Source organism: Pleurodeles waltl, chromosome 11, assembly GCF_031143425.1.
Source record: "Pleurodeles waltl isolate 20211129_DDA chromosome 11, aPleWal1.hap1.20221129, whole genome shotgun sequence".
NCBI classification, from domain to species: domain Eukaryota; kingdom Metazoa; phylum Chordata; class Amphibia; order Caudata; family Salamandridae; genus Pleurodeles; species Pleurodeles waltl.
Genome location: NC_090450.1, coordinates 913,409,676 through 913,423,784, shown reverse-complemented (window position 1 = coordinate 913,423,784; position 14,109 = coordinate 913,409,676). Strand labels below are relative to the sequence as shown.

The window sequence follows — 14,109 nt, the reverse complement described above, 5'->3', positions numbered from 1 at the left end:
TTTGTTCTCACTAGCACACACAGGCTTGTAAGCAGTGTGTCTGTGCTGAGTGAGGGGTCTCTAGGGTGGCATAAGACATGCTGCAGCCCTTAGAGACCTTCCTTGGCATCATGGCCCTTGGTACTAGAAGTACCAGTTACAAGGGGCTTATCTGAATGCCAGGGTGTGCCAATTGTGGATACAATGGTACATTTTAGGTGAAGGAACACTGGTGCTGGGGCCTGGTTAGCAGAGTCCCAGCACTCTTCTCAGTCAAGTCAGCATCAGTATCAGGCAAAAAGTGGGGGGTAACTGCAACAGGGAGCCATTTCTTTACAGTGACCAACATAGGGTCGATCTCAGGGGTCTCTGTGACCTTAGAGGCAAATTCAGGCCTTGGGCATTCGGATCCCAGCCGAGACTGGACCTCCTTCTCGAAACCATTACGAATGTGGGATTCCACATAATCCACCACCTTCACTGGAGGTGGTGTCCCTGGGTGGACAATATCTTCAGGCTCAAAGGTAAGTACCTTGGGAGGTTGTAAAGGTTCCTGCCCATGGTGCATCTTCTTGGTACGTTTACGAGGTGCGGGATCCTCGCCCTAGTCTGAATCACACCCAGAAGAGGAGGAGTTGGCTTCCTCCCGGGTGTTGGTCTTGGTATCTTGGTATCAGAGTTCGCGCAAAACTTTCAAAATCCGGGGTAGGCGGATAAGAGGAGTCCTTAAAATCTGAAGAATTTTGAGGAGGCAGAGAGTCCTCCTCGGCGAGAGACGAGGAAGGAGGGATCCAACCCTGGTGCTCCACAAAACCCATTAGATGTTTAATAGGCCTTATGGCTTGGGCCAAGGCTTTGTTTACTGTATGTCACACCCCAGAATCAAGTGCGTAGACAAGGTCATGCTCAAAAGACTAAAAACCAATATAGAGTACACTGTTCCTAAAAAAAGAGAAAAGGTCTAGGCAACCAAAGTGTTCTAGAGCAAAGCCCTCATGCATCACAATGGATGACAGGCATCATCATCGGGAATTGCTCAACGTCAGGCCGGCACTGCAATGCCTATCGTGCTCCCAAGCCGGGAGCTGTCAGCCGAAATTGTTAGTGTGAAGGCTAGTGGAAGGAACTAACCACCAGACCAAGGCAGGGAGAGCAAGGAAAGATAGGTTAAAATTGGTTAATCACTTCCAAACTCCGTCATCATTTTAATCAGAAAAAAGAAGTGACGACCAAGATTAAAAATGCAGAAAGAAAGCCAGAATTGAGTGTGATGCTCAACGGCTTTCAAAATAGACTACGAGGATCCCAAAAAGTGTGGTGCCTCTACCAAAAGGTCGACATGTTTCGCATCTATTGGTCCAGCTGGATCCGATGACGCTTCTTCAGGACCAGAATAACGCTTCTCCAGTTCCTATTAAGAAAATAAGTCACTCGCATTTGATCATTTGTCCAGTGACATCTAAAAAAGGGGGAGTGAAGGGGCCTAGAAACCAAACACAGACACCAAAAAGTGGAGGTTAAAATGTGCATATTAGTGAAATATAGTGAGCATCAAAAAAGAGTAGAGATGCTTACCGGCCCCAATTAGGGGGGGGGATGGCTCCAAAGGAAGCGCGAACCAAAGGACTGCTCAGATACTAAAGTTAGTAAGGAGGTAGAAAAGGTCAAAAGTTCTCAAAATCGTAAGAGCGAGAAAAATAAATCTAGTCAGTCACTTCAACTTGAGGTAACTCTAAAAAAGGGTGGTGAACAGTAATAAGCCTGCTCAGGGGGACTAAAGAGAACACACACCCACAGGAGAAGAAAGGAAAAGAAAAGGTATATAAAAGTCAAAGGCATATAGTAAAGCATTTAAAGATGTATGCTCGAAAAACATAGTTCGCATCTCCATAGTTCTAACACCCAGAACTCATCTAACCTAAATAGCGAAGACTACAATCGGTCTTAGAGTGGCGGGACATTGTTAAAAAGGGGTAGGTAAATAATGACTATGATCGTTAATCAAAGGCTTTTAAGTAATGCGGCAGGTGCCACAAGGAAAGTCAGCTGATATTCGAAGGAAGTACTCAAGTAGTAGTGATTAATCAGAATTATGAAAGTCAGGAGGGAAACAACATGCTAAAGCCGAGAGGGCCAACCGCGGTCTTAATATGCACGGGGCACGAAGGACTCGTATAATAGTCGCAAAGTACTAGAAAGGCCAGTAATTACTCACATTTCAGAGTGTAGTCCTCAGCCGGGGACCTAACCTCCGGAGTGCTGCCCGTCAAATGACAGGGAGTGCACCTGGAGTTGGCGTTTATAACGCGTTATGAACACGGAAGTGAAATCCTTCCGATGTTCGCGTCATCAGAAGTAAAACATTGACACAAAAGAAGGACCAAATCTGGTGCATACAAAAGGCTCTCAAAATAGAGGAAGGACTCGCTGTTGTACATTGGAATGGAGTCTACCATGGGGAACAAGCCGCAGGCTAAAGTAAAAATAAAGAAGGGACTCAGAACTTGAGGACATCGGGTTAATAGGAAAACATACGTGAAATCTCAATTAGAGACACAAATAAAGCAGGAAGAAAGGTGCAAACTAAAAACGGAAAGGTTACAAATAAGTCACCTTAGGAATAGGAGGGAAAAGAATTTTCAAACCATAAGTAATAAGTGGATAGTGCTTGATCAAAATGAAATGGAACTCCGATCACAAGGGGCCAGGGTATGTCATCGTTTAAACCCTGTACATGAGTTTTCAATTTAAACACCCATCTCTGTTCAAGTCTAAATAAAAAAGTAGGATCATCAGATCGCACTCTTGGGGCCTCCAAAATAGTCCACCACAAATCATCTGGAGTGTGGGAGGTGTCGAGAAAATGAGCACTGAGTTTCGTTGTAATCCTATTGCATCTGATGTTACTCCTATGCTCGTTGATACGTATCTTCACTGGGCGTGATGTCATGCCGATGTATCGCAACTCACAGGGGCAGGTGATCATATAGATGCAATTTTTTATATTGCAATTTTGTGTGTTTTCTCAGTTGCCACAGGCCAATCGGTTCTAAGTTCAATGTTGTCAGATGTTTAGTCAGAGAACACACATTACAGAGGCCACAGGGGTGATGTCCAGTGACAGGGGGAAGATCCCATAATGTTCTCTGTGTTGAAGTCTGTGTGGTTCGAGGGCGAGTGTGGACCACCATATCTTTAATATTGGCTGTACGTTTGAAGGCAAATACAGGCCTCTGTATCTGAGTCCCGCCACTGGTCAAAATTGACCATCTTTTATTAATCAGTTTTTTTTATCATATTTGACATTGAAGTGTAAGTGGATACACAAGTTAATCTTATTGAAGGCGATTTTTCAATGGTTTCTAACAGAGCATCACAGTGGTTATTCCTAGCTCGTTTATGTGCTTGATCTATGATTCGTGGAGGATAATGCCGATCAGAAAGTTTGTCTTGTAAAATATCAAAAACAACAAGTGATGGACGGAATGCTGAACATTGTCAAACACTCACCCCCAGTCATAGATCTGGGTTTAATCCATCGTTCTTTTGCTCACCATGTCACCCCAGTTTGGACCCAGCCATATGCAAATCAGTCTTGACCCTGTTCCTCATGGGAACAGTCCAGACCGAACTGCCAAGCCAGGTCCTCACTGGACCGGAAACAAGCATACTGGGACCAGTTTCGGGGGATTTGCATATGGCTGGGTCCAAACTGGAATGGCATGGGCAGCAGAAAAACGATGGATTTAGGCCCAGATCACTGTACTGGGGGTGAATGTTTGACAATGTTCAACATTCCGTCCATCACTTGTTGTTTTTGCTTTGTCGCCCTAAGTGGGAAGGGCATGCCCAGACGTGGGTCCCGTGCTTCCCATGCCACTGGATTCAAGCTAGCCTGGCTGATGAGGGGTGAAACCCCGAAACCGGTCCCAGGATGCTTGTTTCCAGTCCAGGGAAGACCTGGCCTAGCAGTTCTGGCTGGACTGTTCTCATGGGGAACAGGGTCAAGACTGATTTGCATATGGCTGGGTCCAAACTGGAATGGCATGGGCAGCAAAAAAACAATGGATTTAGGCCCAGATCACTGTACTGGGGGTGAATGTTTGACAATGTTCAACATTCCATTCCTCACTTGTTGTTTTTGCTTTGTAAAATATCAGCCTGGCGATCAAATTCACAGGATGTATTACAATTTCTTCTTAACCTCAGGAATTGACCTACTGGTAGATTGTCCCGTAGGGATTTCGGATGGTGACTCTCATATAACAAAAGGCTATTCGGATCAGTAGGTTTTTGGTAAACTGAAGTGGATATTTTACCATTGTTAATAGTCAACAAGAGGTCCAGAAATGTTAGATTAGTGGAAGAAACTGTTGACGTGAATTTCAAAAAGGGATCAATAGTGTTGATCCAAGATACAAAATCATTAGTGGTCGACAGAGAGCCTTGCCAAATAAGGATATCGTCGATATATCGTCGCCACAGTTTAATATGATTTTGGAAAGGATTAGATGATGGTAGAATATGTTTCTTTTCGAAATCCTACATATATAAGCAGGCCAAACTAGGGGCAAAGGTGCTGCCCATTGAAGTGCCGCGGATTTGATGAAAGAGTTGGTCTTCAAAGCGAAAAAAGTTTTTAGTTAGGGCCAATGTAGCACAATCCATAATAAACCTAATCGGGGTAGATAGAGAGTCAGAAATTTCTGTAAGTGCTGACTCCACAACCAATAAGGTAGCCTCTTGGGGGATGTTAGTGTATAGGGCTTCTAAATCTAGGGTGATAATGCCCTGTACCTGTCCAGTCCTATTAATGTCCTCATTCAGATTCTAAATGTCTTTAGTGTCCTGTAGGTAAGTGACCGAGTTCTGCTCCAAAGGTTCTAAAAAATGGTCGCAAAAAATAGATAGAGGTTCCAGAACAGAGCCCTGACGGGATACTATCGGACGGCCTGGTGGAGGTAGTGTACCTTTATGAATTTTTGGTAGACAATAGAAGTATGGAGTCCTAGGTTGGGAAGTGTCAAGAAATTCAGCTTTTTTTGCCGAAATCCATGTATTGTTCCTTGCCTCTTCGATTAAAGTTCTAATCTGAATTTGCAGTCTCCCTGTGGGAACAGTTGTTATCTTTTCATAGTAAGTGGAGTCGCTCAAGAGACGTAGACATTCATGTCTGTATTCAACCGTATTCTGTATAACAATGGCGCCGCCTTTGTCAGCCTGTTTAATAGTAATCGTAGAATCGGCTGATAAGGATTGTAATGCCCTTTTCTCTATAGTAGAGATATTGTGAAAGGGGTGTTTTGGATGTAGGCGCTCCAAGTCAGTCAATACCGCTTTCTCAAATGTGGATACTTCACTTGGCAAAGACGAGGATGGTGGAACAAAAGTGGAAGGTTTTTTCAACCCAGAGTCAGCCGGTGTTTCATTTGCCTGTTTGTCCTTGAAGAAGAAATGAAGTCGTATCTTACGAAAGAACATGGCTAGTTCTGAGTGTAATCGAAACAGATCTTCATTGGGGGTTGGTACGAAACCTAGGCCCTTGTTTAGCACATTAGTTTCAGCTTCAGTGAGTTGTCTAGAGGATAGGTTTACCACTAAGTTCTCATTGGAGGGTTTTTGGTTTGGCTCCGTGTTACCATTTGGGGTTCCTCTCTGGACCACTGAACATGTCTTCCTCTCCTTCTGCCTCTTCCCCTGCCCCGGCCGCGGCCTAAAAAAGGCATGTATGGCATCATTGGGCGGGGTTGGAAGAAAGGATAAGGGGGTTGCCAAGGTATTTGGTGATTAACTGGAAATGGTGGGTAATTGTAGTAGGATTGAGGTTGGTTGTCGTGCTCAAAAGACCCTTCAGGGTCATCATAAAAGAAAGCCCCTGATGTTTCATCTCCATAGTGGGCCATGATGGCACTCAAAAACATAAGACAGAAGCAAGTCAAAGGAAAAATATGTTTCAGGCAGAAAGAGTTAATAAGAAACTCCAAAAGATGTTAGAATATGGAGGAAGCACTGCCTGAAGAGGCTACAAATAGGCAAAGACTAATTAAAATTATTGCAACTCTGTAGCTAATGCTCACAGGGCTTCAAACAGGGAGAAATCTGACCTGGAAGGCCAAGAGATGAAGAACACTGGTCTCTCCGTGTTCGTAGGCACTGCAGCGTAGCTGGGAGATCAGCTGTCAAGATTGCATGCCTGAGCACATGGCCTGGTCATGGAAATAAAGAGGACTGTGCGTGCTGGATGTGCGTCCTCTCTCCCCAGCTCCCGCGCCACTAAATGAGTAGCGCAGTGACTAGTCCCGCGCGAGTAGGTCAAAACACACTCCCAATTTAAGGAAACAAAAAGTAAAAGTTAACACTGGAGTCGCTCAGACTGCAAGTCTGCTATTGTGATGACTAGACCACAAGAGGCAGCGCAAGGTGTAAGACTGGCAACCACTCCACCGTGGGATGCGCGGTGAGCAGAGATGACGGCGAATGCAGTGCTTAAACCAATAACTCATAGACAGTATTGTAGTCAACTGTAATGGTACAATAATAGAAAGTGAACTTAACTGGCTGTGGAGCAGCAAAGAAAGAGGGATTGTTCACTTCATTATCGTATTATATAGGGTGAAGGTCTCCATGGCTGTCACATGATTACTGTGTTTCCTGGGTATTGTGATATTTTGTTTATTTGCTTCTGATTGGCTGCTGAAAATAAAAAGTAAAGAAAGAGAAGCACAATCTGAACTTCCGGTCCTGCCATAGAATTGTAATATATGAAGTGCAAGTAACAAAAGGATCTCTGTGACTAAAAACAGTAACCCACTGAGCTCGACATATAGAGTACAGTTCTGTGATCAGCATGGTACATGTTCTTTGCAGCAGGAATATTAACCCTCTGCATAACTTAATGATGAGTCAAAACTGCCTCTAGACAAAACTCAGTCGCTCTCTAGCAGGAACGTTAATCACCAGAGTTATCTTGAAATCTTATTGTTGCCTGAAAACTCCTGGATGTACAAGGAACTCTGTAGTAGATCCTTTTAAACCCATAAGTTATTTGTAAACACAGGACCCCCTTTCACCCCTCACCGAGCTCAGCACCAGGTGCGGCTGCACTGGTCGCACTGCTCTAAAGTCGGCCCTGGAAGCACACAGTGGTGTCCGCCTGACCCCCTTACTCCTCCCACTGTCCCCCCCACACACACACCCCAGCAAAACGTAGCTTCCTCTTCTCTCCACTTGATGAAGCTTTTTCACAGCAATACACTATTATTACAATATTTGGGTGTTGGTATTGTTCCCAGTAAACAACCATGAGGACGCCGCAATTTATTTAGGCCATTGGTTGCTATGATCACATCAGTGATGTTTTCTCAGAATTCTGATACTTTAGGGCTTTCAAAATTAAATAAAAGAAACTGCCCCAGTTTACAACACTCATAAGATGTATCACAATTGTAACTTTGTAGTACTTTAGAATAGTAATTTGGCACAAAGTATTGGTAAATAAAGGATAAATGTTTATAAGATGTAGGAAGATAAGCTAAGGTTTGGTTTTCATGGCTTTCTATCAAAAATATTTCTTTCAGTTTGACTGGTAATGTAATTAATTTAAAGGTATTGAAATGACTAGACTGAAAATATGCTTCTCCATAATAGGGCGAAAGGAGCGATTTAATGGCTGAAACTGTGACAACAAACTACACTTGAAGAGAATAGGAGAATAAATGAAAACTGTTCATAGAGAAATCGCAATAGATTTCCATATAGATCTTGTGTTAGTAGCAGGATAAATGTTGTTTCTGTTTTTAATTGAGATTTATCCAAACTATTGCAATTCTCAATGAAAGTGGGGAAAAAAGCTTCTTAAATAAAGCCAACTGACTTTCTCACTGCACACAAATTATGTGTAGACGTACCATTCCTGTCTTTTCTTTCCATGGTCCTTCTAGTATCGAGGTCCTCACTAATAAGTAATATGTTTTGGTGCTTGGCTCCTTCTTCTACTTTTTAAAAAACTGTTGCTTATATGTGTTTAAAAAATATGAAAACATTTGTTTAAAGAGAAATTTACTTTTCACCTTATGTGATCAGCATAAAAAGAACTTTAATAAGGATGGACTTTGACCCAGCCCACAAGTAGATCTTCTACTCTGTTGCATTTCAGTTGGTGGATGTTGCATGCTCCTGTTAAAAAAATAAAAATAAAAGTTAGTACTTTTCATGAATTATACTTTATAACTTATCGGAAAGCTTAAGCGCTGAACAGTATAGCTAAGATTGTAATAGTGACAAGCTAATGATGCTGTATTTCAGATGCTATAGGTCAGATCGGTATATTATAGAAAGTTGCACCAAAGTCGGTAGGTCTGACATATTTATTGAAAAAATGTGTTAAATCCAATATGCTTATAAGGGTGGCCTGTGTTTGCACTTTTTTTGTTACATGGAGTCTTACAGATTAATATAGTAGACAATGGAGTGGTGTTGGGTTTTCCCTCTGGCAGACAAGTGAAGTAGAAGATTTGCAGTGCGACAGTCCTTGCTAAGCTCTTTTAGAAATAGCTGCGTATTGTTTTGCCAGCTGTAAAATGTTTACTTATTTATGAGTTTGAGGCATGTATGGCTGTAGATACACATGCTTTGCTTACTCCTGCCATCTAGTGTTGGGTCCAGATGTGTGCAAGTTGTTTTTGTTTCACTAAGTCTTCGAGTCACGAGGTAAAGTAACTCTTCCTCTTGGTAATAATGAGCATTGATTTCAATGTTAGATTGTTTTCTTTCTGCTGTCAGGTTCAGGAGTGTGTGCTTGCGCTCTGGGTTGATGCAGTCACAGTGCTCTTTCGGTTCATGCAACACAATTCGCTTTGTAGGTATAGTTTCAATTGTGCTTTTTACTCTGCATAGCGTATATTCTGCCCTCGCTGTCATGCAAAACATCCATGGACAGATCTACACCAGGCATGTAACCTGTGTTTGTCTCCAGAACACAAAGAAGTGGATTGTTCCTTCCAATCCAAGAAATCTCTTCGAGTCCACCGGGCACATCAGCTCTAAATGTTCTCTCAGAGCATTGAGGGGACTCCAGACATCTTCAGGCAAAAAGACTTCTAACAACAAGAAGAAAATCCACAGCCATCGGCTGCAGAAGAGGAGACATTCTACATTGAGGGCAGTTCCGATTCAGAGGTCGAAATTCCAGCTCTGCAAATCGTGAGTAACGTACCCTCTGTCTCAACATCGGACCGATCACCCTAAGAAACACTCTGCCCCTCTGGAACAACAGAGGCCTTTGGCCCACCACTGCCTTCTGGCCATGGTCAGCACCGAGTAACCCTATTGGATGCCCCGTCCCCCAGCTGGGCGCCGAAACACTAACCAAAGCCTTCAGCGTTGAGCACTTCCATCCTCACCCGATCCTCGCTGCCGAGCCCACCATCACCCTGCGCAGTCCACCACAGCTTTTTGTGCTGAAACCGAAAACTGGGTTGGACCTGAAATCTTCGAAGCCAGCCTCCAAGACAGATTCCTGCAAACAAGTGGGGCGTATTCCCTTGGGATCTCTTGGGATTTCTCAGCATTTCCTGGTTTTTCTTCACCCTTTTTAATACAACTACACTATACCATACTATATTCTATTGTTTTATGACATCTTTCTTTCTTTCCCAGCCTTAAGAAAGCCCTGGTTTACGCGCCTGTGGGGCGAAACACGTGTTGGCTGGCCTAGTTTTCACACACTCTTCTGGACTTATGATTGTCTACTTCTCTACTGCGAGTTGTTTGCTTTTCTAAAATTAAAAATTAAAAACTGGATTTGGAACAACATTGACTTTGATTACAGCCTTCTTGATGAATGTTACACGTTTCAAGACAAGTTGATTTTGAGAAATAAACTGCATTTACTTAGTGGGACCTCACCTAATTTCGAATTATGCAATTGTATGTTGCCTATTGAGCTGTGTCTGTGTTAAGCCACTTTTATTTAGACATGAACTGGTAGATTTTGCTGTCTACCAGCCTCCTATAATTTAAAGAAATACAAAATGAACCCTTTCATTTTGGGCACTTGCTGCTCGCTTCCTGTTTATTTAATCTGAGGTGCACTGCAACCCATGTGGTCACTGTTTCTAAACTGAGATGGTCATTTTGGAATGTATTGTCCTTTGCGTATCAGTTTCTTACCCCTCCAAAATGGTCACCTTGTTTAGAAACATGTTGGGCATCCGATATCACTGCAATAATGATACAATATGCACATTTGTTATCTAGTGTACCATTGTTTTATTATTACAAGCTAGCCAACATGTTTCTCATTATGGCGCCCATGTTGGATCTTTAAAATAATCATGCATTGTGCAGAATGTTATTCCAAGATAGCCACCCACTTTAATGTTTCACTTTGTTTTACTTGCTTTTTACTGTAAGCCCAAGACCAACACGTATGTGGGAGGATGGTTTCTACTGTTGTTCTTTTCGCTTATCTTGTCTGTTCTTATTGAGTTTATCTGTGTGTTTTATTGTGGATGGGTGAGTGGGTGACTGCAAGAACAAGTCTGTGGTGGATGAATGAATGCAGTAGTGCAAGGGACAGTAACAAAGTCATGTATGATGTGTTATTGATGGTCTGGACGCACCAGTGACTTAAGAGGCACGTTCAGTTATAGGCCAGAGCCACTGGCAATGCCAGTGCAAGTTATAAATCGTATTTGTTCAGTGTGTATAGTGCTACAGATGGTCTGACTGCATGAGGCAAGCTAATAAAGTTTCAATAAGGTAGTCTTTTTATCGTTTATTTACACCTTGGAGCAGTGCCTGAGGTACATACTGTTGGGTTTTCTTTTTATTGTGCAGCTCATTGATTGTGCTGATCAGATTGTTGGTATCTATCTAAACATAAAGTGAATAAACTTTGGCTGGGGAAGAAAACTGCTATTAAATTTTCAGTTAAACCTGTGTATGTGCATTTAGCTTCCATTTCCAATTTGTTAAATAAATTACATTCGTAGAGACAGATGAATAGTCAGGGTATCAATGCAGCTGGCGACTTATTTATTTACTTATTTTTAACTATCCTATAAATGGTTTTAAGGCAGGGGCAATGTAATGAAAGATGCGTGGTTTTCTTAACTTGCGTTTGGGAATGTTTACAACCCCTCTTATGTCACCCCCTTTTTACCCTTTGTTACTCTGTGTGGAGCACTCTGCTATGTAATGGGTAACTACTAAAACAGCAACTGCCCACGCACCACCGGAAGCCACATGTGATTCTCCTTCCGCACAAGCTCGTTTCCCATGTGGTCTCTTTTAATATGTCTGCATTATCCTCTCTGGGTTCGTACAGCAACCTGAAAAAAGACCCAGCTTCATGCATTGCTATGAAATGTACCTGAATCCAACGTCTGTAAACATTATAAAACCCTAGCTTCCGAATGTGGTCAATGCTGTATCAATAATTTACATAATGTTTTCTAAAGGTCTGATGCAAAGGCTGGAAGAGGAGATAAAGTTTAATTCTTATATGGTTACTGAGAAACTTCCCAAAGAGTTGGAGAGCAAAAAGCAAGCCTTGCATTTCCTACAGAAAGTTGCAACAGAACCAGCAATGGGCCAGTCTGAGCTCAACGAACTTGAAGTAAAGGTATGTTTCAGTACACAAAATCTCAGAGCTATGGCAGATCAAGTAGATAATTTGAGCTGATTGTAGCTAAAACCATATAATGGAGCGCGCTAAGCATTAGTTAACAGTGTTGAGTCAGAACCTACGCATGAATGCCCTTGTATATAAGCGAAACAACTTTGTAAAATTGCCTTTTTTACTCTTTGCTTGAATCTTTTGGCCCGTTTGTTAACGATAAATACTTATTGCAGCTAAAAAACCATTTGCTTCTATTATACTTAAACGATGTTTCTGCGATTAAATCGCTGACTTGTGGCAAAAAAGGTTTTATTGTGTACATGTTAATGAACCTATTGCTTGCATTTGCGATTAAATCGCTGGCTCGTGACAAAAAGGTTTTATTGTGTACATGTTAATGAACCTATTGCTTGCATTTGCGATTAAATCGCTGGCTCGTGACAAAAAGGTTTTATTGTTTATGTTAATTAACCTATTGCTTGCATTGTGCTTATCAGAAATTGGCAGCCCTTTAAGGTGTTGTTTCACCGGACTAGGGCACACAGAGCTGGCGAAGGAACGTATATCTGCCCATTGCACGCACCCATTCTCTCCTTACTCATTTACCTGGTGTAAAAGAATAAATCTTTATCTTGTGAGTTTATGGGTGTGCCTTTCTTCGATCGTAGCAGAACACCATAAGTACAACCTTCCTTAAGATATATGTAAATTCTATATTAAATCCAGGTTCTGCGTATTTCCTGTGCACCAAACAGATTTGTACAGTCGAGACTGTGAAATATTTCCCATATTTCACGACTCCCTGTGAAATAGGGGCTTTTATGATAATACATTTTGTGCAATACAAAACAAAATGCATAGGTGTTAACAGCTGCAGCCACAGAACATCCTAAATCCGCAGCCCCTCATCGTTGTCTAAGCAAAAAATTATGCATGCAAGGTAAATAAAACCTAAGCTCCCCATAACTCTCTTGTCAAGTGAAGCAGGACTCTCGTTGGTAGATTGATAACTCGCTGTGCACTGTATAAGCTACTTTAAGTAGAACAATTACTTAAGACACTCGAAGTCGAGATTTGCCTAAGAGTGCTGTTCCTCTTTCCAATTGCACCATTACTTCTAGAGGAGAAAGGATAATTCAATCGTTGCTGGGTTCCCACTTCAAACAAGGTGTTGGCTAACTCCTTTGGGGCGAATGCCGGACCCCGATCTGTGTGAAAAGGTCTAACTCTTTCCATGACATCACGAATTTTGTGCAACTCTGGGAGCAGTTGAATTACACTCATAAAATCCCCACTTGAAAGGCACACAGCACCTGCAACTACTAATATGCATTGGTTAGGATACAGTCTTCCAGAAATAGTTGATTGCGTTCTACAAACCCCGATTTGTTTTCTTCCTTTCTACCTTCCCTTCTCTTTTTTTCTCTTTGTCTCTAAAATTATATTACTAATCCCCTTAAAATAGTTTAGAAACACCTGAGGCTCTGGGCTTGAGAGAACAACTGAAGGAGACCCTTATGTAATACCTTAAGCATAGATGTTTGAGCTATAGAGGCGTTACTCCCAGAAGGTGTCAATTGTGGAATCATGTTCCTTAATCCCTTCGCTGCCAGGCCTTTTCCCCTCCTGTGCTGAGCCTTTTTTTGGCTATTTGGGGCAGTTCACGCTTAGGCCCTAAGAACTTTTTCTCCACATATGCAACCCATGCCAAATTTGTGTCCCTTTTTTCCAACATCCTAGGGATTCTAGAGGTACCCAGACTTTGTGGGTTCCCCTGAAGGCGACCAAGAAATTAGCCAAAATACAGTGAAAATTTCGTTTTTTTCAAAACAATGGGGAAAAAAGGGCTGCAGAAGAAGGCTTGTGTTTTTTTTCCCTGAAATGGCATCAACAAAAGGTTTGCGGTGGTAAACTCACCATCTTCCCAGCTTTCAGGAACAGGCAGACATGAATCAGAAAACCACATTTTTAAACACAATTTTGGCATTTTACTGGGACAACCCCCATTTTTACTATTTTTTGTGCTTTCAGCCTCCTTCCAGTTAGTGACAGAAATGGGTAAGAAACCAACGCTGGATCCCAGAAACATTTCTGAAAAGTAGACCCAATTCTGAATTCAGCAAGGGGTCATTTGTGTAGATCCTACAAGTGTTTCCTATAGAAAATAACAGCTGAAAAAAAGAATATTGAAATTGAGGTGAACAAAAACAGCTATTTTTCTCCACGTTTTACTCTGTAACTTTTTCCTGCGATGTCAGATTTTTGAAAGCAATATACCTTTACGTCTGCTGGACTCTTCTGGTTACGGGGATATAGAGGGTTTGTAGGTTCATGAAGAACCCTAGGTACCCAGAGCCAGTTAATGAGCTGCACCTTGCAATGGGTTTTCATTCTATACCGGGTATACAGCAATTAATTTGCTGAAATATAAAAAGTGAAAAATAGGTATCAAGAAAACCTTTGTATTTCCAAAATGGGCACTAGCTAAGGTGTTGAGAAACAGTGGT

At 42.0% G+C, this 14,109-nt stretch overlaps 1 protein-coding gene across 1 annotated transcript in view; it reads left to right on the top strand.

Moving 5' to 3' along the window:
- Positions 1-14,109, top strand: part of IFT81 (intraflagellar transport 81) — a 616,811-nt gene that overhangs the window by 251,495 nt on the left and 351,207 nt on the right. Inside the window, exon 9 of the mRNA XM_069214881.1 lies at positions 11,442-11,605. Within this exon, the coding sequence (XP_069070982.1) occupies positions 11,442-11,605 (164 nt within the window). The remainder of the gene's footprint in view (positions 1-11,441; positions 11,606-14,109) is intronic.